This window comes from Orbicella faveolata, unplaced genomic scaffold (assembly GCF_042242905.1).
Source record: "Orbicella faveolata isolate gen_17 unplaced genomic scaffold, um_ofav_v1 contig_36, whole genome shotgun sequence".
NCBI lineage: Eukaryota > Metazoa > Cnidaria > Anthozoa > Scleractinia > Merulinidae > Orbicella > Orbicella faveolata.
Window position 1 is genome coordinate 15,616,825 of NW_028301565.1, and position 23,201 is coordinate 15,640,025.

General features: G+C 39.2%; 4 protein-coding genes, 1 long non-coding RNA gene and 1 other non-coding gene across 8 annotated transcripts in view; 3 read left to right on the plus strand and 3 right to left on the minus strand.

The window, feature by feature from the left end:
• Nucleotides 1-2,246, minus strand: part of LOC149102401 (uncharacterized) — an 18,209-nt gene extending 15,963 nt beyond the window's left edge. Inside the window, exon 1 of one of the 2 annotated variants that reach the window (XR_016202283.1) lies at nt 2,054-2,246. This is a non-coding gene — a long non-coding RNA (uncharacterized LOC149102401). The remainder of the gene's footprint in view (nt 1-2,053) is intronic. The other variant, XR_016202284.1, reaches the window with a different exon arrangement.
• Nucleotides 2,247-3,039: 793 nt separating this feature from the next.
• On the minus strand, nt 3,040-10,805 carry LOC110055902 (uromodulin-like). 2 transcript variants are annotated; one of them, XM_020762327.2, is made up of 6 exons: nt 10,499-10,799; nt 10,085-10,168; nt 9,586-9,734; nt 8,463-8,628; nt 7,031-7,402; nt 3,040-3,185 (listed from the first exon to the last, which is right to left on the minus strand). In XM_020762327.2, exons 2-6 carry the CDS (start codon nt 10,161-10,163, stop codon nt 3,178-3,180), a joined length of 774 nt encoding a protein of 257 aa, XP_020617986.1. In that variant the 5' UTR covers nt 10,164-10,168; nt 10,499-10,799; the 3' UTR covers nt 3,040-3,177. The 2 variants fall into 2 exon arrangements, with proteins under 2 accessions (XP_020617986.1, XP_089130610.1); XM_089274484.1 differs by lacking the exon at nt 3,040-3,185 and having other exon boundaries at nt 6,899-7,402; nt 10,499-10,805.
• Nucleotides 10,806-12,973: 2,168 nt separating this feature from the next.
• On the minus strand, nt 12,974-23,125 carry LOC110055904 (uncharacterized). The gene is made up of 6 exons (XM_020762330.2): nt 21,994-23,125; nt 17,486-17,556; nt 16,845-17,005; nt 16,143-16,311; nt 14,021-14,241; nt 12,974-13,315 (listed from the first exon to the last, which is right to left on the minus strand). Exons 2-6 carry the CDS (start codon nt 17,541-17,543, stop codon nt 13,133-13,135), a joined length of 792 nt encoding a protein of 263 aa, XP_020617989.1. The 5' UTR covers nt 17,544-17,556; nt 21,994-23,125; the 3' UTR covers nt 12,974-13,132.
• Nucleotides 15,007-15,080, plus strand: Trnas-aga (transfer RNA serine (anticodon AGA)). Its single transcript has one exon. It is a non-coding gene; the product is annotated as a tRNA-Ser (tRNA).
• LOC149102402 (uncharacterized) lies at nt 18,993-19,545 on the plus strand. The gene is made up of 2 exons (XM_089274493.1): nt 18,993-19,304; nt 19,366-19,545. The coding sequence occupies exons 1-2, from the start codon at nt 18,993-18,995 to the stop codon at nt 19,534-19,536; spliced, it is 483 nt and encodes a 160-aa protein (XP_089130619.1). The 3' UTR covers nt 19,537-19,545.
• LOC149102403 (uncharacterized) lies at nt 19,592-20,593 on the plus strand. Its single transcript, XM_089274492.1, has 2 exons — nt 19,592-19,817; nt 19,908-20,593. Exons 1-2 carry the CDS (start codon nt 19,598-19,600, stop codon nt 20,513-20,515), a joined length of 828 nt encoding a protein of 275 aa, XP_089130618.1. The 5' UTR covers nt 19,592-19,597; the 3' UTR covers nt 20,516-20,593.
• Nucleotides 23,126-23,201: the final 76 nt, after the last annotated feature.

The window sequence follows — 23,201 nt, forward strand, 5'->3', positions numbered from 1 at the left end:
ATGGTCAAGTCTTTTGGCTATCAAAAGAAAGAAAAATTCTCCAGGTATCCTTCACTAGACAAGGTTTTTATGACTCTCTACTCCCTGATGTTCCTCATCGGTGCCTCTTGAACACTGTTTGGTGTTTCATTTTTATTATTATTATTATTTGTTGGCCAAAAAGGGTAATATAAACGAAAACAGGACCTTGAAAAATTTGCGCACATGCAAAGCAAGTGGTGTACGTACATGTACGGACATCGTACAGACAATCACATGACAACCAAATTTTCTCAGCTCGATGGGTTACGAATTTCAAAAGGCTTGCACGCCTTCAGCACGCAGGAGCTCTGCTATTAACAAAGTTTGTACATGTACCTTTTGAACATTTTGTGTCTTGAAAAGTCTCAAGAGTAGCTAGAGTGTCCAAGGCAACTACACAAAGAGCTGCTGCTTACAGAGAACCTTGCATGTGTTATTACTTGTATCACTAAAGTTTCTTTTTCTTTTTTTTTGTTAACAATTGACTTGGCTATTGTTTTGCATATAATATTATCACAAAAGAAAACAAATGGCATACATGTTTATAAGACACCGGGCCTTTAAGCTGTGGGTAACATGCTTAAAACCCAATAAAGCATTCAGACACATCTCCTTTGCTTTAATTTTACATTTTCAAAATGTGAGTGCTAGAGGTTCACTTATTGTACAAGTTTCTGAGCTGTACAGTACATGTCAGTGCAATGAAACATGGTGAAATTCTACCTTCAAGACGGCAGCTAAAAAATTACACTAATGGTTGGGATCAAGGGGTAAATAATGTTAATGGTAAAATTTTGACTTTTTAAATCGTGAGACTGATATTTCAATTGAAAGTATTTTAAATGTGAGCATAAGATGTCCAGATTGTAAGGGGTACAGAGACATCATTTATAAAGACAAACAAACAAATCAGGACTTTGAGACTTCCTTAGCCTAGCAAAAAATTGAGACTCCCAGAAAGCTTTGTGAAAAAAATAGAAACTGCAAGATGCACATAACCACTAAAAAAATAGGACTGCAATTTGTCCAAAATTTTGGGACACCCAAGGTTTTTAAAGACTATTTGCCACCCCTGCATCAGGCTGGCACTCATCATAGTGTTTGTAAAATATATAAGCAATCTCCAGTTTACAAACACTACGACATGTGTTTTAAGGTCATTTAAGTTTGTTTGTATCTGTAAACTAATTCCACTGTATCTGTAATTGTGAAGCCTGGAACGAGTTCACAAACACACAGGAGAATGGGCTGAACAAAATGGCAGAGAAGAAAAAGCACAAATTTTGAGGCTTCCAGAGGTTTTCTGGTCTTTCATATACTGTATGGTCATACCGCTGTAGCAAAGGAAATGGCAATGTGTAATGATATAAATTGCACCCATGCTTGAACCCAAGTCTGTTACATTTGCACAATGTAACATTTGAAATTTTGCCAAAACGAGTAATCTATTAGACAACCTGTCACTGAAGTATTTATTTATTATTTTTATTCCATTTTGGAGGTGGTCTGTAGAGGGAGTCCATAGGGGTAGTCCGCAGTCCACTCTCAGGCACCTTCCCTACACTCACCTATTGGTTGTGAGAGGCAATGAAACAATAAAGCATCTTGCCCAAGAACACAATACAAAGTCCTTCTAAAAGCTAAATTACATGCAAATTGTAATGAGCCCGCCATTTGTTCATGCAAGGCTGTGGTCGTACAAAATATATTGCAAAACATAGAAATGCACGAGGGTGTCCAGTAGTTTGGATACAAAGTCGTTTTGATACAAGTCGTTTCGATACAAATCAAACTCGATTCGATACACATCGGCATGCAAAGTCGTTTTGATACAACAACCTGCACAAGTTACGCAGATTTGTGTCACTGAAGACCCGAATTACCAGTGCCTATATAAATTCTAGTACTTCAATCAGCCTGCTGTATTACTGAACCTCTGCTCGAGTAAATGTACAGTATGTCTATGAAATCCTTCAAGTGTCTGACACATGTAAGCTCAAAATGAGTGTTTGCATGGCTTCAATGTGCTCACCTGTAACTGTAAACATTTTGAAATCAGTCAGCAGACTTCTCAGCTAGCCACTTATCAGGCGTTGATCGCAAGTTATGATGGAATTGACTAGTTGAAAAGGCTTCCAATTGGAACCTCATTGCACATGTAACAAAGTCGCCATCTTGGAATAAGCGCTCGTTGAAGCCTGGAAACTACAAACTGTACTGTACCCCAGGTTCCCGACGTTAATCCAAAAATTGTATTGAACCAAAACTGCCGGAAATTTGGGGAGCAACGGAGCGAATGGTATGGCAATTTCTCAGGGGATTCGCGAACTAATGAATTTCCGAAACCATGCAACCGAAAATTCCGGAGATTCTGGGAGAAAATTGTGAATGGAACGGTGATTTCAGCGGAGAAAATCTCAAAGGTTTAGCTAATCAGTCGCTGGTTTCTAGGCCAATGACGACAAATTGGAAAAGCCCCATTTCTTACTAAAATATACGATTAAATTTAGAAAGCAATGTGTTTATTTCCCTTGAAACGCCTTTAGCCACAAAGTGTGATTCCTAAATCGAAAGAAATCATCTTTATCACCTAAATATTCTAAGCGCGACTAATCTCGTTACTCGATCTTTTCCGTCGAACGCTTGAAACCACCCTTAAAATTAAAATGCGACATAAAGACAAAGTATTAATTCCTAATTGTCGTCACAACTCACCAACGGATAAAAAATTAATTTGCGTGGGCGCGGTCAAGTACTAAGGCCTTATACATGTAGGCAAGGCGAAAGATGAAGTTGTTAGCGTGTATTATGGTGATTACTTTCCATCAGACGATATGCAAAACTTGAGGTCAGTTGTTTTTATTGTCTCTTGTTACAGGCTCCCAGTTTGGCCCGTAAAATGGAGATGAAAATAAAAAGATTGGGGACTGCTCTTTCTCATACCGCTTTTCTCTCAATGCTGTTCGGCTTTATAAAGCCTGATTCTTGTACACAACCCAGTCAGTACTGATCGTTCAATCGAGATTTCATCATTGTTTATTTTATTTCATCCCATACTTTAGCAGATTACAAGTTTAAGTATTTTTCCTTCACGGTTTTTGGTCTTGTTTTATAGGAGGCGTTGACATGTTTTGTTTCATTTGCCGTGGTTTCCCTCTAAGGACCTGCAGAAAACCAATGAAAATAAAAAACACCCAAGGGTTTAAAGTTGATCGAGTCACGCAAAAACGTAAATAAGTAGGTATAAAATATTGTTTTGACTATCAGAAGTAAAGCCTATTGAATTGGCAATGACTTCTGGACTACTGACAGACTCAATACATTCAATACTTGTCAGTCAATACTGATTCAATACTGACTGCAATAGTTGTGCAATGATGCAATACCGTGACTCAGACATCATTCTCTGTATGGCTGGCTTCTGGCTATCCAATCTATTCAAACCTAAATAATTTTGTTTTTAGCCATAGATAATTAGCAAAGGGAGTAAAAGACTGTGCTTTATTCTTCTTTGCGACTTGACCCGGCTACCGTCACCATTTTGGACACGAAATTCTAAAAACGTGCATCAGAAATCCTTTTGCCAATACCGGCAATTATAAGTAGGTCAGAGTTCTTATATTTGTTAACTGAAACTATTTTAGGGTATCAAAGTCAAGAAAATTGTAAAGCATTAAAAGTAAACATTCCATTTTAGGCATTAAAAAACGACTTAGGGACCGTTCATTTTTTATGAGGGAGGGGGGGCTGGTGGGATTTGGGAAGCACCATTTAAAAATCGCGTGACCCCCCCTCAGCTTACCAATTTTTTCACATGGCCCCCCCTTATAGCGGTCATTTTTTGGGATGACCCCCCCCCCCGAAAAAAAATTGAACAAACAATATTCAGATTTCAACTTTTTTAATATTTCTCTATTATCCCCCTACTTCACGTTATTGTGCTCACTATGAAGACAATATTTACAATCTCTATACGACAGAGAGCTGTTGTTTAAAAAACAAATCAAAAGAAAGAGAAGTCAATTTCGGATCTCCTAGTTGTGGCTCGCCCTGAGCGTGTGGCATTTGGCCTCTCATTGGCATCTTCCTCATCTGAATTGATGAATGCAAGAATGACGTCACTTGAGTCATCTTCTCCCCCAGAGTCAATGGCATCACTGTCATACTCATCATTGTCACTTTCATCCCTTTCACTGCTGTCAGCACTTGCCCTGTTGTCATTTTGTGTCAATGTCCTGGCATTTCTCAGTGTTGGTTGGCCAGCTCTGAGAGGACTCTTCTGCTGCAAGCATGAATGTCTTACAATTGCCTTTACTTTCTCACTCTTGCTGCTTTTCAAATGCTGCTTCAGCCCGTGGTGGTTTGAGTACTTGTTTAGGTCTGGAACACGTAGCTTTTTAAGCTTGGTTAGATCTTCGCACAACTCAGTCCAAGGATAATCCTCCTCCCTACTTAACTTTGCCTTTTCTTCTGCTCTCTTTTTCTTTTTAAATTCCAGCACTTCAAGATGCTGAAGATAATCCACCACAAACTTCGATTTGACAATAAACTTATCTGCAAATAGAGCAACGCTCTCTGGGTCAGATAAAACCAGCCTGTCACTTCCATGCTCTTTCTTCTTTATATTGTTAATCCAATCGGGGAAAGAGCGCATTACTACATGAGCATCATGAAAGAGGCTCATTCCAAAATGCGCAATAATGGCGAAAGCGACGAGTCGTTTAAGAAAAGGTTTACAGCTGAACGATCCAGGCAGTTTGACATCTTACAAGCAAAAGAAGCAATCTTTCTAAGTGCGGATGGCTGTTCAGAAAGGGTGAGTGAGTTTTCCATGCAAGGGTACCAGTTGAAGTCCTGTGATGGAAGAAAACTGAACTTCTCCATCAAAGAGCACAGAGCAATGGTGGAAAAGTTGAATGTCATATTGAAAGATGTAAAGGAACACGATTCCACACTCTTTCAGTCCAATGGGCTTGCTTTAAAGCAGGGCGAAGAATTTGCCCACAGTTTTAATGTAAAACAGATCAAATGTACAGAAGCTAAGTTGACGAAGGTCACGCAGGACATGGAAGCACTAGAAAACAAGAAGAGTAATTATAACAGCATATTCAAAGGCATACTCAAACAGCACATCAACAAAAGGAGAAGGAAAAAAGAAAACCGCAGAAAGTCAAATGAAAGAAAGAGGAAGCGGACTGAAAACAACGTCCAACGAGTTTATGGAATCTGTGTTGGAAACCCATTAGGAAATGATCTTCCACAAGGCCTTGTGTACCCTCCTGGAACGGCCGTCCCGGAAAAGTGTCTTAAAGTTGAGGATGTTGCGACGTCGATATTTAGAAGAGATGGACCATACATCGCACAGCTCTTGGAAGGGAATTATTTCACCAATGCTGCAAGAAGCAGAATCACCACCAACCTTGAGCGGGAAGTCAGAGATTATGTTTACACCTTCATGTACCCTGAAGAGTACACTCTGACGGAAAGCATTGCTGCTTCTTGCAGCATTGGTGAAAGAGACTCCCATAGCAGCACAAGCGGCGACGAAGAACTCGACGACAGCGGAGATGAAGATGAGTGCCATTGAAAGTTGCATTCAAAAATAACAGTGTTAAATACTTCTTTTCAGTAGCTACAAATGCTTTTTGTCGCCAAACGTTTTTTTAAAGCAGAAGGAAAGTTTGTAATAAATTTGTATCGTGCCTTCTATGTTTATTCTATAGCAATTTTTTTGATATTCAAACATTACGCCATTTTAAAGTTTTACTAAAATATTTCACGTGACCCCCCCTTTTCCCCTTATTTTTTTGGGATGGCCCCCCCTCGAAAGCCATTTTTTTTTCGCATGGCCCCCCCCCAAATCCCACCAACTCCCCCTACCTCATAAAAAATGAACGGTCCCTTACATGGAAGTGAAAAAATCATTTCCATGCATGTGAACTAGCTGTTTGATTAAAATGGTACTATGATCAAATTTTTACCCCTTGATTTTACGTGTATCACGTAGAATTCCGTGAAAGAATAAAAACACCGTTTACTGTTTGCAAAATATCTTCATTAGTTCCGGAGATATTTAAGTTTGAAAAATGTGTGAAATATGCAAATGAGATGACTGATGACGTCATACACTCAACCCAATATTATATCAAGTCTATAAATAGAGTTATCTCAGTCAATTTTCAGCACAGACCATTGAAAATTGGTAGGCTAATAGTTCTACAGGCAACACACCTACTACTATGGAAAATTATGTTCCCATGGCAACTGACTCTTCTCCAGTCCCCACCCACTTGATTTCAATATGTTTGTAATTTTTAGCTCGAAAAACATTAAATTAGGCCACGAACTCAAGCGAACATATTTATATGCTTGCTGAATCATACATATGAGGCACCATCAGCAAATATCAAAATGGAACACCAAAGGTGGCCAGAAAAGCCTTTAATATTGGGGAGGTCTGGAACCCAGTATGTTGGTATGGTAACAAAACTGTTCAGCACATATTGTGTAGCACATTTAGTAGAATCTTACTGCAAAGAATCAAACACTTCTGATTCAAATTGGCCGAGATATCTTTCATCGTAATATTTGATCAATATTTGGTTGAGCGTATGACATCATCACTTGGCTAATTTGCATATTTTAAAAACTTGAATATCTCTGGAACGAAAAGAGATATTTGAAAATAGTAAACAGCATTTTTCTTATCATGCGGACTACTTGTTTATGTTTTAAAATGGCTTAGATAGGAAAGATGCGATTTTCGTCATAATACCACTAGCCTGCAGAACAGACGGATCAGCGGGAAAACACCAAACGAGACACACAAGCACGGAGACCGAACACGAACACAAAGCGCTGGTCGAAAATAATCCGCAGGTTTTTTTCGACCTGTGCCTGTAACGTTGCGCTCGTGCTCACGCTCCGCGCTCCTGTATCACGTTTCCTGCTCTGCCCCGCCATTCCACCTGTTATGATGGCCAATAAATTTTTGTTCTGTTTCTCTCACCATTTCCACAATAAGCTTTGAAACATCCATTTGTCGACCTGGGCAAGTTGTATACGTAGAAACCATCACATCGACGTACAGAAATTTGAAGCTTTGTCTTATCATTACAGCAACTACTTCGGTCGTTAAAGCACACCCATGCGGGTATTTTTCCCTCTGCGACCCGAGGTAGTCTCCCATTAAACCAGCCGGTTTGGTGTGTTCCACAATGACCGTAAGAGACACAGCTGTTGGCCATCAGCTTTCCGGATGCCCCGTCAAACCTGTACCATCCACTTTTCCAGCCGTAGTTGAAAGAATCACATCGATTTAGAAAACGAGTATAGTTACGAGACCTTGTGAAGTTGTTCAGGATTTCGTAATTTGTGCACTCTGTTCAGAAGAAGAAGAAGAAGCAGAAGCAGAAGAAGAAGAAGAAGAAGAAGAAGAAGAAGAAGTAGAAGCAGAAGCAGAAGCAGAAGCAGAAGCAGAAGCAGAAGCAGAAGCAGAAGAAGAAGAAGAAGAAGAAGAAGAGAAGAAGAAGAAGAAGAAGAAGTAGAAACTAAGAAAAATTTCCTATGCAAACTAGAGTAAATATGATATCAAAACTTGAGCTAGTCAACTGATCGAATTCTAATTATCTACAATATAAATTCGTAAAGAAATATCAAACTCCGTGTACATGTTTATGGAGAAACAACGCAAACAAAACATATAATGATTCAAACACCAGTTTACATGTTACCAGGCCTAGGTAATTTAGGCTTGTAATGATCAAGAAATTCACGACTTATTAAATTAGTATTATCTCTTTCACTCATCTTCATAAATACATGCACACCATGCTCTACTTAATTCAGCGCTCAAATTATTCTTTTGCCCTTCCCTCCATCCCTCTCTCTTAGTCTCTCCGTCCCTTCCTCTGTCTGAATGCTTGATGGCTTGTTTGTTTGTTTCCTTCCTTCCTTGGCTCATCTCTGCCTTCATTTCTTCCAACTTCATTACACAAATACATTCAGTCAGTCAGTCAGTCAGCCAGACAGTTAGTTATTCAGTCAATCAGTCAGCCAGTCAGTCAGTCAGTCAGTCAGTCAGTCGGCCAGTCAGCCAGACAGTCAGTTGGTAAGTAAGTCAGTCAGTCAGTCAGTCAGTCACTCAACCAGTCAGCCAGACAGTCAGTTAGTAAGATAGTCAGTTAATCAGTCAATCAGTCAGTCAGCCAGTCAGACATTCATTCTTTTCCTCTCCATTTATGTCTCATTTAACTAAGCTACGTCAACGATGAACTGTTTACTGCATCAACCTTAATGCCTAAGGCTTTGTGCACTTTGCCCACAAACATTGTCATACAGATCTCACAATTTGATTTTTAAAATAAATTTGCCAGCAAACTAGAGCTACAAAATTCGGCAACCAACAAGATTGAGTGCCCATGAGATTGTCAGTTACGTACCACCTTCAGTCAGCATATAAACATAGTTTGCATAGTTTCGCCCCACGAAAGCTCCTCCTATGGATTGGCAGTTTAGAGATACTCCGTATTGATTATATTGACCAGGCAGACCCCAGCATTCCCCGAAATACTGGATACCAAAAAATGTCGATCCGTTTTCTTTCGCCTGAGGATGGAGACGTCACATAAGAAAAGGAAAAACCCTAAATTATTATTGAGATACTGACTGTAAAAATTCAGCTTAAAAAACTGTATCAATAAACGTTGATTAAAATAGGAATTTCATACATGTAATTCTTTTGCACTGGAAAATTCAAAGTTGATAGTCCTTGAAATGGGATGTTTTCAAATTAATGACCGTCCTTACTATAGCGAGCTAACCGACTTGGTATCGATAGAAATCATAGTTTATAGATGGGAATGGTTATGAAACTCAGACAAAATTCTTTGATGTATGTTTTTGTTCTCTTTTTTGGCCTTGACCGTGCACAAGACACAATGCCGGGTTGTTTACTACTGACTGCGGAACTAACCAATGGAAACTTTTTGGTTACGTAACTCATGCAAAGTGTATGAGCGAGAAAAAAAAGATTGTGCACAGTCGTGGACCTTCCAACATAAATCTTGGCATCTTTGTTTGCTCCTTTGATGTTTGCCTGGCTTCATAACAACCCCCTCTATTAACTATGTACAAATACAATTATTATTAGTGAGTGATATTGATAATTAAATAAGTTATTGCTCTTATTTTCTGTTGAAATTCTTGTACAACTGACGATGGATGACGTTTCATCCGAAACAGGTTTTGTCATTTAATATAAGATATCAATTCAAATACATCGTTTGGTTTGTGGAAGCATTTCTACTGAGAGAAAAGTAATAATAGACATGTACCGTATTGTGGGGGGGGGGGGGGGGGGGCTAGGTAAAGAGATGTACATGCGCATCATCATCTGTATGCCTTGCGGACCTATGTATGCGATGGCAAAGATGCTATGTTTTATTAGTTTGCTTGATTAACTGTGTTGCGGTTAATTGAAAACGGCTGCTAGAATGTCGGGTTGGTAGAATCAGTATTTATCTGAACAAACCAGTATCCAAACCAATGCAAGATTAATCGTACCTTGCGAGCGCATTTGTCGACCACAGATGTTTTCAAGTCATTCCAGTCCATTGTGTTGTCTTCAGGATTTCGGTAACTTGCAAGAAGTGTCATTGCTCGACGATCAGGTTTGTCTTTAAAACATCCAACGCGCACATAATTCACAGTAGCTGTACGTAATTGAAACAGTTAAAACCGAGCCGATTCGCTTTCGTTCAGTTTTGAGAGATTTGAATAGAAGAGAAAAATACAGACCCAGAAAAAATTAAACAAAGTCTATTTTGAATCTTACTTATCTTGATACATAATCATATAGGAAATTAAATCAATTAACTTGGCTCCGTAGGCTCAGTGGAACCATATAGCACTTCAGAATCCGCATATAGTGCGATTAATATTAAAATCAGACTGCAAGGAAACTCTTCCGACATAAGAGATATAACTAATGAATCGGCAAGTGGACTCAGAAGTTAATGGCAATTAAAAGATGTAGGTATGAAAAAAGGTTTTAGTAACTTACACTGAACACAGGTCTGTTGTGAGATCATGATCAAGATAACCGCAAATGTGCTGCAGATTGCGTTTCCTCTGCGAGCCATCTTGTCTGACAATCAGGTCAGTTATTACCGGAAAAAGAAGCATTATTAACACTTATTTTACGACAAAAAAGAACCTAACCAGTTAGCATTCAGATGAAAAATGCTTGATGATTTTCCAAAATGCAGCCTTTTAACTTGCATTTAGTAAATTAAAGTGCACTCTTAATACACTGTATATTTACGTTCTTGTTCTGTTTTTTTTTTTCTTTTTTTTTTTGTTTTTTTTTTTTTTACTTTCGCCTATATATAACACGGCATTTTACCTTACTTTAACTACAGAGAGTAGCACGATGATGAATAAGCTAGAGTTAACTGAAAAAAGTCCCTTGACTCACCTTCTTCGAGATCTTACGTTTTACCAGTGCAGTTAGAACACTCTAGCCATCAGGTCTGATAGATATCACATATAACTACCCTATTTAAACTTATGATCGTTAATGGATTTAGGAAGTTTTTAATGTTCATTTCCGTCTTGTAACCAAACACGGAAACTTTGCATACTTGTTGCCTTTTGTGCAATTTTCAATTCAATTTTTTAATTGTCCGGTTGCAATGATAGAAGAGTGAAATTTGTTTTCTGTGGCTTTAAATTGAGGCTTTTTAAGAGCTTCTTTGACAAGACCATGGAAGTTGTTTTCTTCCGAGAGGAAATACAGGTAATTAGCGACATGCTGTACATTAAATCAAATTAAATGAAGCGCTGTAAAAAGAAATGTAGAGATAACATCACAGCAAAATGATGTCAAAAAGATAGAAATCATTTGTCCGGTCATATGAGAAGATATTATACATTTACATTTCAGTTATTTTTTAAAAAAGAAGACTTTGGATCTGAAATGCGCCCAAGAAAACTTTTATAAGCACGGCCGAGATCTTTCTATGAATTTGTTCTATAATCTTGCAAGGAAAGAAAAAACAAAACAACGCCAAAAGTGGTGAAAGCAACGCAACATAATCTAAAAGGAAACGATCGCTCAAAAGTGGTGAAAGCAACGCAACATAATCTAAAAGAAAACGATCGCTCAAAGTTTCAAAGAATGGTAATTTTGATACTTTGACAACCAGTGTAATTTACTTAAACCCGAATAAATCGGTACTTCTTCCCCGAAATACTTGTTCTGTTTTAAAATCCTTTTATCCAGATTATTTATACATTAGCTTATATTTGATTGCATTTGGAAACATGAACTGACAAAAACGAAATGATAATTAACCTGAACACTGCCCCTTTAATATTACACCTGCTAAACGTTTTAAGTAGGTGCATTTGGTATTTGACATATCGTCAGTTATAATGCATGCACATCTAACTTTGAAAGCACTCAGCATGACCGAGAGCAACAACTTCAAAGGTGTTCGGCCAAACCAAAACGACGTATATCCATTAATGGAAACCTAAATATAACGGTGTGTTTGAGTTTGAGTCAAAAGTCACCAACAGTAAGCTAGGTGCACTGAAGTCAGAAAATTGCTGCTATGATACTACGTACGTTGTGATGCACCGTTGTCGTTTCTCGAAAAAAATGATAATATGGCTACATACCTGCTATTTTTTCTCCATTCAACGATTCACATAATAGCATCGATCTTCTTCATAGTGTTGTGAAAGCATTTCATGTACCAGCTTAGGTACAGGCAAGAGATTATCAAGGTACGATCTCTTGGTACAGGTATGAGGTATAATTTTCGCCTGTTTTGGCCAAAGGAGTATCAAAGTCGTCCTAAGAGGGTTCCTTTAATTGATTACATGACGAACTGGGCAGTCTGAAATTCTGATTGGTTCTTGGTTATGCCTTAATTTTACTATACTGCTTAGATGGAATCAAGTTGAAATTGAAACCCTTCTCTATAATTAACGTATAGATTTAGGCCAGCCTAAAAGCTAAGCGTAGCTCCTGGGCCAGGTTGTTCAGAGCCCGATTAAACTAACCCAGGAAAAGGTAGAATTTTGATTTTGAGTTTTGTAACTTCGGCTTTGCGGTGAGGTTTTCTGTATATTGTTTGGCCTTCTGTTTTGAGTTTTAATAATCATCATATACAACAAAGCAGTAAAAACAAATTGGTAGAGATGAAAAAGATATAATTTGGTTGACTTTTAATCCTGCGTTAGCGTTAACCGGTTTCCGAACAAAGCTACCCTGTTTTCAACAAGTTACATGAACCCGCGATGCAATCGAAAACCAGCACTTGGTCAGCGGTCAACTTAAAAAAAAAACACGTGACCTCGATGAGCTGTAAGCTTGAGCCCGCGATATGATGACGTGTACCGGTCAGCGGATACCTTGTTTTGACAGGTGTCAATTGATCATAACATGATGTCCAATATCAAAAAAGTACACGGTAAACCAAGGCTGCATGTCTCTGTCAACCTATTATTTGGAGTATGGCCGCCATGTTGCGCGACCTCGTCGTCGTCGCCGTCGTACGTACGCGCCCACTAGCAATACCGCTATCCATGATAACCATGAGGAAATCAACTCATGGGTTTCCTTTTCTTTCCTATTTGAGTATGGGGCTCCGCTTGGCGGCTCTTCGGACCGCCGGAGCACCGCTAAAAAGTAAGCCGAAGAAAAATTCCATGGTGGATTGAAAAGCACATCAGTGCTGTATTTAAATTCGTCGCACACTTTGTACTCAGTTGACTTTCTTAGGTAAAGAAGAAACCGTCTGATTTCTCAGTTGCAACAACGGCAAAAACTTGTAATCTCGCATGTCCAATCAGCAAACTGAAGAAAATTTTCCAAAATTATGGAAAAGTATATTTTACCTTTCTGTGTTTGTGAAATAATGGGTTATTCGTTACACATATCTTTTGTAAGCTTCAATTTTTATTTTCAGTTAATTGGCTTCACATAACACATTAATCACGATACGTTTAAAAGGTTTCATCACCCCGTTTATTACTGCAGTGATTGATCTCCTTTTTGAAAACTTTTTTTTTTTTGTGATCAAACTTGGGTCGATCGTCTTCAAATCTCTAATGAAGCTCCATTTCCGCAATAGGCCTTTACACATCGCTTAATGTCGTTTTTCAGCTTATATACGAAAAACGACGAGCAGTTACGAATACCAACGGTGACTTTCGATTCAGGGGGACAGCACTTCCTGTTCCAACTGAAACAAACAGGTCCGCTCTGGATTCCTTCCTCAACCTGTAATTGTGGCAAAAAAGGGAAGGCAAGTATAATTAACTTTGGTATATATCACACATTTAACTTTTGTCGCTGTAATAGTTGATAGGTGCACGCGAGACGAAAGTTAAACCAGACAAAAAGAGTGACCCTGCAAAGTTTGGAAGCACATATTTAAAAAAGAATCCCAAAATAAATGGAAAACGAAACAGTTGAAAAGTAAATCCGTTATTCAATGGCTTGGTATATATAACCCAATCAATAGTTCGGTACGTACATGTAGATAACGTAAGTGAGGCTAATCGTATAAATGCGAGTGCAATTTTAAAAGGACTATTTTACACTACGAGTGATATTTGGAAAAAATTCTCTCAACTTTAGGCAAATGCAATTAGAAAAATATTTCAAATATCACGAGTAGCTAATGTAAATTCCGATTGTAAGAGATTTCATACAATAACTCACTTGCCATGTGACTACGAAAACCACGAACGTACCTGCATTACTTATTTGCAATCCAGTGCAAATTAAAAGTTATAAGATGATAGATTTGCCTGCCTCAGCCAATTACAATAACGTAACTTTGTCAGTCATGCTATAAGTGTTTAAATCATTACAAAAATTGTTCGTTTTATCCTCGGAAATATCCAGCATCACTTCCCCTAGATAAGATAATAGAATATTTGAATTGAAAAACAAACAAACAAAAAAAATGTGGACGATGACCTTAGGGTATGATCCATTATACCAGCCAGTGCTGAGCGTCTGGCATTTCCCAGGGTCTACACATTTGTCCGCCATTGCATTTCCTGCCGCGCCAGTGAACCTGTACCAGCTGTTTTCGTCCAATCGTTTGTGGTCACACCTTAACGGCTTTGCTCTGTCGGTCACTTGATTCTGAGATCGGTCAGCATCGTCAAGTTCTTTGTAGTCTTTACACTCATTTTCTGCGCACACAGTAAGAAATTAAGCCCTTTGCAGCTGGGGTCACGTGAGTAAATGTTTCCTAGAAAATTTTATATCATGGGCTATAACTTAAATGGAAATGGAAAGAGCGCATCGAAAATACCAAAACGGCCAAGTTTGACGACCCAGGAATTAAAGAGTAAGTTTATACGAGTATTATAAGGAAATTTTCAAGATAGAAATTTTTCAAGGTAGAAACATCAACTCGGAAAAAATCCGAGTTCTAGATGGGATTTGAACCCACGACCCTCCGTGATCTAGTCGGATGCTCTAACCACTGAGCTACTGGAGACTCTATGGTGAGCAAGGGTGAAATGTGGGTCTTTGACTGGAACCGCATCGCGCGGTCACACAGCCAAATGATGTCTAGGCGCATATGAACTCACTGACTGCATCGCGCAGTCACATTAAAGCATATCAAAGATGCAACCAACCACCCTCCAAAGTGAGTATTATAAGGAAATTTTCAAGGTAGAAATTGAACCCACGACCCTCCGTGATCTAGTCGGATGCTCTAACCACTGAGCTACTGGAGACTCTATGGTGAAATCACGGAGAAGAAATTCTACCTTGAAAATTTCCTTATAATACTCACTTTGGAGGGTGGTTGGTTGCATCTTTGATATGCCTTAATGTGACTGCGCGATGCAGTTAGTGAGTTCATATGCGCCTAGACATCATTTGGCTGCGTGACCGCGCGATGCGGTTCCAGTCAAAGACCCACATTTCACCCTTAAGACCATAGAGTCTCCAGTAGCTCAGTGGTTAGAGCATCCGACTAGATCACGGAGGGTCGTGGGTTCAAATCCCATCTGGAACTCGAATTGTTTTCCGAGTTGATGTTTCTACCTTGAAAAGTTTATACGAGAGTTTGAATTTTCGGAAAATTTAGAGGATTTGTATGGAAAATGTTGCTGGAGAGCAAGACTTTGCTCTCCAACAACTTTTTCCATACAAATCTTTTTATTCTTTCAACAATTCAGGTCGTCAAAAAAACTCATTCTTTAATGATGGGGGCCTCAAACTCGGCCATTTTGATATTTTCGACATGCTTTTTCCGTTTCTGGCATTTGTGAAGCTATAGCCCATAATTTTATGAAATATAGGTCACGTGATGGCTTAGCTGCAAAGGGCCTATTAACAGCTGAGGGAATTATTTGTATTTTTCAATAACAATAAACTTTGTTTCCAATGGAACATCTCGTGCAAGCCCTTGCTCACGGCTTCACTTTCGAATTACATCCAGTTGCAATTAATGTATTCTTGCATTTTTATAACGCTATGAACTGAAACCCATCCTAAGTGGTCACCACCTTATCTAGTGGATGGTTTGTGTGTCTTAATGCCCCTAGAGCTATGTCAGCTGGAGTCTTGGCGAGCTCCTGATAGAGTGACCCATTCTGAACAGGTTGAAGGGTAGAGACCAGACGAGGTGTGCCCCTCTGGTCCTCTAGATTGAGCGTTGTGCTGGGAGCTGATAAAGTACTCTCATAAAAATAAGACTATTACTGAAACAGGAGACATTCAAATCCCTATCAACATCGGTGAAATGACGAGGTGACTGTGGGAGCAATAGCAGCAAATCGAAGGGAAGGAAAGAGAATGTCAAAGCCTTGTGTGTCTTATGGCATGGAAAGATATCTATATAGGTCGGTGGGTATGAAATGAAACAAGTCTGCCCGTTTCCAACTAGGAGTGCCGATTGTGAAACGAGCCTCAGTGATTTCTGTTTGCGACCACAGAATTTCAACGGTGTTAACCTGCCATCAGGCGTTCTTTTTTTTTTTTTTTTTGCAAAACCGGTGGTTGCACTCCAGACGTTGCCATTCTGTACCTAGTCCTGGGTTCAAAATCTCATATAAGCCATATTTATTGTTCAAACCTGTGGTAAGCATGTAGACGTAGTTTGCTCGTTGCTTGCCTACCAACGGAGCTTTCCGAGTGCATCTTGATGACGAGCCGTGCTTTGCGTAGGTATTCTCGCTGTCTGGTCCACTCCAGCATTCCCCATAGAATTGGATTGCGAAAAACGAATATCCCTTTCTTTTAGCCTGAGTAATGATAGTCAAAGAAGCAATCTTTTTTGTTGTTTATAAAATGTACTGTACGTTTTAACTTTTTCGTCTGATCTTTTGCTTGGCATTTACTTATTTATTTATTTATTTTTTGCGTCGTGACTTTCACTATAACCCGCTTATCGAAGCTTTTGCTCTTTATCACTAGCTAGTCTCCCACTCTTGCTTGTGAAGCTGTTTTGAAACTGGGGTGGGTTAACAGTGGCTATAAGTGTTGTGTGCACTTCATATGTTTGTGAACTGTAAAAGTACGCAAAGTACAATAACAAAATGTCCTGAGTTTAACTACCTCGATTCTAAAAGTTCAGGGGTAGATGCACAACAAACAATCCAAGATTGATTTGCAGCGTGTAAAGGTAAATACTGCATTCACCATTAACAACTGATTGGATTCTAGTTATTCCTTGACAATGAAACTAGAAGTCAAATAACAAATTTTTGGTTATGCTTTGTAAACGTTCGTAATGACTAGTTTCAACCTAGGAAATAAAACAAACTACGCAACACACCTTAACTGCACATCTTTGAATCACTGAACTTCCCAAGTCTTCCCAGTCCAAGACATCTGGATACTTTGTAGTTTTCACACGATAGTTTTCTAGCAGTTCGGGTAAGGTCCTGTTTGACGTTTCATCTTTGTAGCATCCAACTGGAACGTAATCTACATTATCTGTGAACATGTGCGTTTTAAACCGTCAGGGTAATCAGACATTCAGTTCCTTTTCCTGCAAAAGGACAACTAAGCGAGGAGTCCAGAGCAGTACAAAACTGTTAGAAACGCCAGTTGTTAATTCAAGGTGTAAGGACATGGTGGACTGCACTTACGTTTGCTATATACCACCCTATATCAGGATTTGATACCTAGGTTAAGTTTACGACTGGACCCAGTGGACCATCAGCCTGGCATTTGACGTCGGTTTCCGTAGCATGAAGAGACTCCTCCCTTGAATGGGATGCTAGTCCATCGCCGGCAGCGTTACCCGCTCCCTCCCCCCACCAGCATTGAATTTGCCAATACCATTTGTATACCTTAAATTTTCGAAACCCTGAGGTGTCTCTGAAAATCACTTTAGCCTCCTTAACTGAGCAATACAAAGAAAGAAAGTCAAATAACCAATTGCAACTAAGCATAAAAAAGTTGAAAACTTACCAAGGCTAAAAACTGCCCTTGTAAGGACAAGCAAAACGACAGCGGTTGAAACGAACATCCTAGCTTGAGTACTAAAACAGGTAAAGATTAATTTAAGCTGATTAAAAAAAAAATTCAGTAATCATTCACTCACTCACTCACTCACTCACTCACTCACTCACTCACTCACTCACTCACTCACTAACTCACTCATTCAAACACACGCTCACTCACTCGCTCGCTCACTGCTCGTCATGCCGACTGGCATACAGGGCAGCAACAAAGGACCTCCACAGCTGTCTGTTCCCCGCAAGTTTTTGGATGGAGATCCTGCTGTGGTCCAAGGCCCTCATATCTGTCTCTTTGTTGCTTCGCCATGTAATCAGCTGTTGCACTTTATTATTTCAAGTTTAGTGAGTATGACTGACAGACTGCTAGTAGCCAGTCTTTTCAGCGTTTAGTCCCGCGAAGCGCAGCAAGGCGGTTTTCTGGTCTTGCGTCGAGTGATAACAGAATATTACTGACCAGTGAAACGAACAAGACTTAGAAATATTTTCACATTTTGACGAAGCGTTATAATTTTGTACTACCGTGTTTAAACGAAATAAAAATACAACTTGGACAGTTTTCAAATCAACAACTAAATTCTTGTCTGCAATTTTAAACATTGCAAATAGTCAGGTGGCTTAACGCAAAATTTAGGCTGGATCGTGACAAGAGTGATAAAAGCATGAAATTTGGCACACAGCTTGCTTATACTCTACCAAATGATATTAGAAGGGGTGCCCATGTCAATCTGCTCACGCTCCCGTTTTAGGGAGATTTTAGTTTTTGACCAAAATCAAGATATGTGATACCTGTGGTGTAAATCTATTTTATTAGCAAATGCAAAGAAATGCTTACAAAACAAGCATTTTTCAGTTTTTATATGTATTTGTGTTTTCTGATTCGTTTCCGATGCACTAGTGGCAAAGAAACATCTCTTTTAGTAGCACAGAAAAGACTCGAGCCCATGCCTCGCTCGTTCATCCAAGATTGCGGCCTCTTTGTTGCTCTGCTGTATCTGTAAGTATTTGAAGAAAGTGTCAAAAATTCTTTGCAAAAGAACTTGAATATGCTCAAATTATGTAAGGAGGGTAGAAATAATTTATTTTGTTTATCTATTAGAATAGCTTTAAGCGAGTTTAAGTGAAAACGTTTGTTTTACAAGGTTCCTGTTTGAATTGGCAGGACCAGTTAATCATGAAAGTAGTTTCTGTTAGAACTATACACAAGAAATCTTATATTTTTTTATGTCTTTGGACATGATTTAATCCATTTTATCGTTTTATAACAGTGATTGGTTGTTGCAATCTAGAGAGCAGATCATTTTGGTTCTTATCATTTATCTCAGTCTGCGGGTACAACAAATAGTTAATTGTAAGAATTATAGGGAGAAAAACGGTAATTTTAATGAAAGTAATAAGGTTTCTTCACTGCATAGTTGACTTTAAATCGCATTTTTATTCTTCTAGGAGCTTTACTTTCAATGTCACTTGATTGGAAAAAGTGCATCATTTGTCAGGAGTCTACGAGAGAAGCATTAAAGTGTCCTCTAAACAGTAATGGACCACCTGAAGCTAACCGGCAAACGTATTTGGCTTTCCTTCAAAATGTCAATAGCTTTCGCCGGGAAGCAGACTGTTTACCTGTGGAGCTTAAAGTTGGCGACGATGTTGATGTAGATTGCCTTTGTCGTAATCACCGTTCTTGGCACAAGTCCTGTCACCTGAAGTTTAGTATTTCAAAGCTAAAGAAAGCTCAAGAGCGTGCCGGCCGAAAACGAAGCGAGGACAGCAGAGTAGATGAGGAGGAAAAGACCCGCACCGAAATGCAGGAAACACCAATCTGTCTCTGAAGAGCGATCGCAATGTTTATTCTGCTTAGGAGGAGACGACAGCGACAAGCTTCACTGCTTTTCGGTGCTAGAAACTGATAGGAGTATCCGTCAAATGGCCCTTGAACTTGAAGATTTTGAATTGTCAGGTCGTCTGTCAGAGGGATTGACTGCAAAGTCTTGGATGGCGCAGTAATAGTCCACTGTCTGCCGACTGTTGAAGCTTCGACAGCAGCTCCATCAAAGCAAACCTGTGAATGTGGTGTGGGACACACGCTCCTGATAGCCTAAAGGACGCAACAAGGGAGAAAAGAGGCCAAGGGGTCAGAAGGAAAGTAGCAGGCAAAACGAAGCTTCCAAAGAACTGGATGATGTTTCTGCGAGACCCGGCCAACAAGACTGAGCTGTTTTCCTTTCTGACGTCGAAGGTAGCGCAATTCCAATGGCCTCTTGACAGAACATTATACATTACATCTGGTTAGTAAAGCTGTAAAATGTATTGATTCTTTGAATAATTGTTCCTATGCTGTTTAATCTATAATCCTCTGTGATTTAATTGTGTCGTAGGAACATCTGTGGTTTCCCATGGATCTGAACATGCACTGGGTCAGTGCAAACATGAAGAGGCCGATACTCGCATCGTTGTCCACGTACGCCACGCTTTGGAGAGAGGTGCAGAATCTGTCCTTGTCAGAACTGTTGACACCGACGTTGTCGTGATCTTGGTTGGAGAGATTCATGATCTTCTAGCCTACAACCAACTTTCTAAAGTATGGGTTGCGTTTGGCATGGGGCGCCACTTTTCGGTTATTAACATAAACGGAATCTGTTCTTTCCTTGGAGAGTCTAAGTCGCTAACCCTACCAGTCTTCCACGCTTTCACTGGGTGTGACTGTACTTCGCAGTTCTGTGGTATCGGAAAAAAGTCAGCGTGGCGAGTATGGGAATTGAATAGTGAAGTAACAGCTGCCTTGGAGGACACTGCGACTCATCCCTTCCAGAAGATGACTGTTTCCTCAGAGAATTTCCAGAAGCTAGAGAGATTTATGATCATAATGTATGACAAATCAAGTCCCCTAGACTCGGTGAACGAAACACGACTGATGCTGTTCTCAAAGCGAATCAGAGACTTGGACAATATTCCTCCAACACAGGTAGATATTCGGGAAAAATAATGTGGTGACGACGTTTTAATTTGGTATAAATAAATTATACTTGCAAAATTCATAAGAAGGAAGTTAAGAGCTCATTATCAATACCTTTTTCTCTCTAAACATTTTTAATTTCAGGATGCACTTCTGCAGCACCCACAAAGGGCCGTACACCAGGCAGGAATTTGAACATCATCAGAGCACGCGATGCAGGATGTTCCTTCTCCCCCAGAATTCTCATGGGTTAAAGGAGAGAGAAACCAGTGGCAACCAGTTTGGATGACCATCCCCAAAGTATCCACTGTGTGCAGAGAGCTCATCAAGTGCGCCTGCAAAGGCCGCTGCTCACGCTGCCAATGTGCCAAAAAAAATGTTGAAGTGCATGCCGTCGTGTAAATGCGACTGCCCAGAAAGTCAATCTTAGAGTGAGGGGAATTTGTAATGACTTTCGCAACGAGAAAAAGCATTCATAATATGATCAGATTTCAAGTAAGAAAAGACGCGGTCAATTTGCGCGCATTTTTTCTGCTTCGCTTCTACAATTTCTTTGTCTGTGTTATCGGCCGAGCAAAGACTGGGTACTAATACTATGATGTGGCTTTATAAACGCTATTTTAAATGCAGTCTTTAATAAAATAGCAAAGTACATAACCAAGTGAAAAAATCAAGATAAAAATGCAAAATTCGTTTTAATAAGTGGTAAAATAACTCTGTTGAAAATCGTACCACAGGTATCCCATATCTCGATTTTGGTCAAAAACTAAAATCTCATTAAAACGGGAGCGTGAGCAGATTGACATGGGCACCCCTTCTAATATCATTTGGTAGGGTATAAGCAAGCTGTGTGCCAAATTTCATGCTTTTATCACTCTTGTCACGATCAGGTCATTAAGCCACCTGACTAAAATGGGTTATCTGTATATAGTCATTCAAAATTTCTATTTCTTATACTAAGGATCCATCTCTCTTGGATCAACGTTATGGACACTTACGGTTTGATTTGATCTTAAGCGAATCTTAGTCTTTTTACACTTTACCGAGTAAAAAGACCGAAAGAAAACTGGCTCTATCAGATCTTTTTACAAACGCCCCCTACAGACCCTACTCTGTCAATATTTTTTGCACACTCAGGCCACTAACAGATCTAGACTGGTCAGAAATGGGTTCACTGTAAGTTCTTTCAGACCTTGCCAGTTTCAGAATCAAAAAAACCTTGATTTTTCAAACTATATTGAAAGCCATAAAACGAGAAAAATAAACGGAGTGACCCCGAAAATTTAACATGCTATACCAACGTTTTGTTTTTTTTTAAATGTATAGAAATACTATGAGAAGAAAAAAAAGAAAAAAGAAAAAAGAATTGGCAAAGAGTTTTACCAAATCTGTGAAAAGCATAAGTGGTAATGGAAGTTTTGACAACTCTGCTCTTCATATGAATGACCGCATGAATGAGCCGAGGCGAGATTTACTCGGCTATGGGATAAGCTAAATTGAAAACTTACCGAATCGAGAAAGTGAAAGCTGTAATGAGGCCGCTCTGAATCGATTCTCGATAATTTGCAGAGCTATCGCGCGAGAAACGTTATTCGAAAGTAAGTCACTTTGAATTCTGGCTTTCTTCACCTCAATTAACACGGAAACTGCCCGCCTTGTAACTCTCCACAACTCACGTAGTAATAAGTATAACTGTTCGTCTTGCTGGCTTTTCTCTCTTTATTTTTTTCTGGTGGGTAAACATTTTTATTTGTAAATACGAGTAAATTAAAAAACAAACACATGCTGGAGAGTTCATCTGTTGGTGGCAGAAGTAGGTCAGTCTAATTTCATTTTATCTTTCTTTGGTCAAAATTAATATTAAAAATGTTCAAGAAATAATTCTCTTCAAAGAGCGCTTTCTACTTACTTTTTCAGCCTAGCAATAACATGTTGTTAATATTCGTTCATTATTACAAGGAAAGAAATTGTAGCCTCGCAAACAAGAAATGCGCTTTGTACGTCAGGGTAGCATTCTCTCACAATTTTTTTATTCCTTTATTTTTTTTACAGTTAAATTTCTTTAATTAAAAGTAAAACTCTTGGGTGCAAACAGGCCAAATAATCTTAATTTCTTGTCAAGAGCCGGAAAACAGTGAATTGCGCTCAATTGCGTTCACTCACAGGTAATGTTTGCTTTTTGAGCAAATGTTTTTCGATCTGACAAGTTAGCAGGTCAAAAGCACTATAGAACTGAAACAGTCTTTTCGAACACATGTTAATCTTCAGTCTTGCAATGAACCCAGTTTGCAATGATGATTTTTGACTTTCAGCTGCAACGGAAGGACCATGTCAGGAAACTATTACGACCTAATGTCATAACTGAAGGTTTTCAAGGAGGTAAAGTTAATAGGATTAACGAAGAGTCAGTTAGGGGCGAATCCCACGCGCGTGAAGGCGAGAACCTTTCCTATTTGACATACTTTTTCCTCGGGCGCATAACCCCGGAATTTACAGCAGGTTCCAAAATCTAACTTCTAGATAAACTAAATATCCACTGGGCCAGGCTTACTTTGTTTTCAGGTATTTTCAATGCTATCTGTGAATCATCAGCGTGGAATATAGAAAAGAAATGGGACATGTCTTCTCCATTCAAAACGAATATTTGTGGACCATTTTGGCCGGCATTTCGTATTTCATGGATGCTGGTGACCTACATAACCTTTTAAAAGGTGCA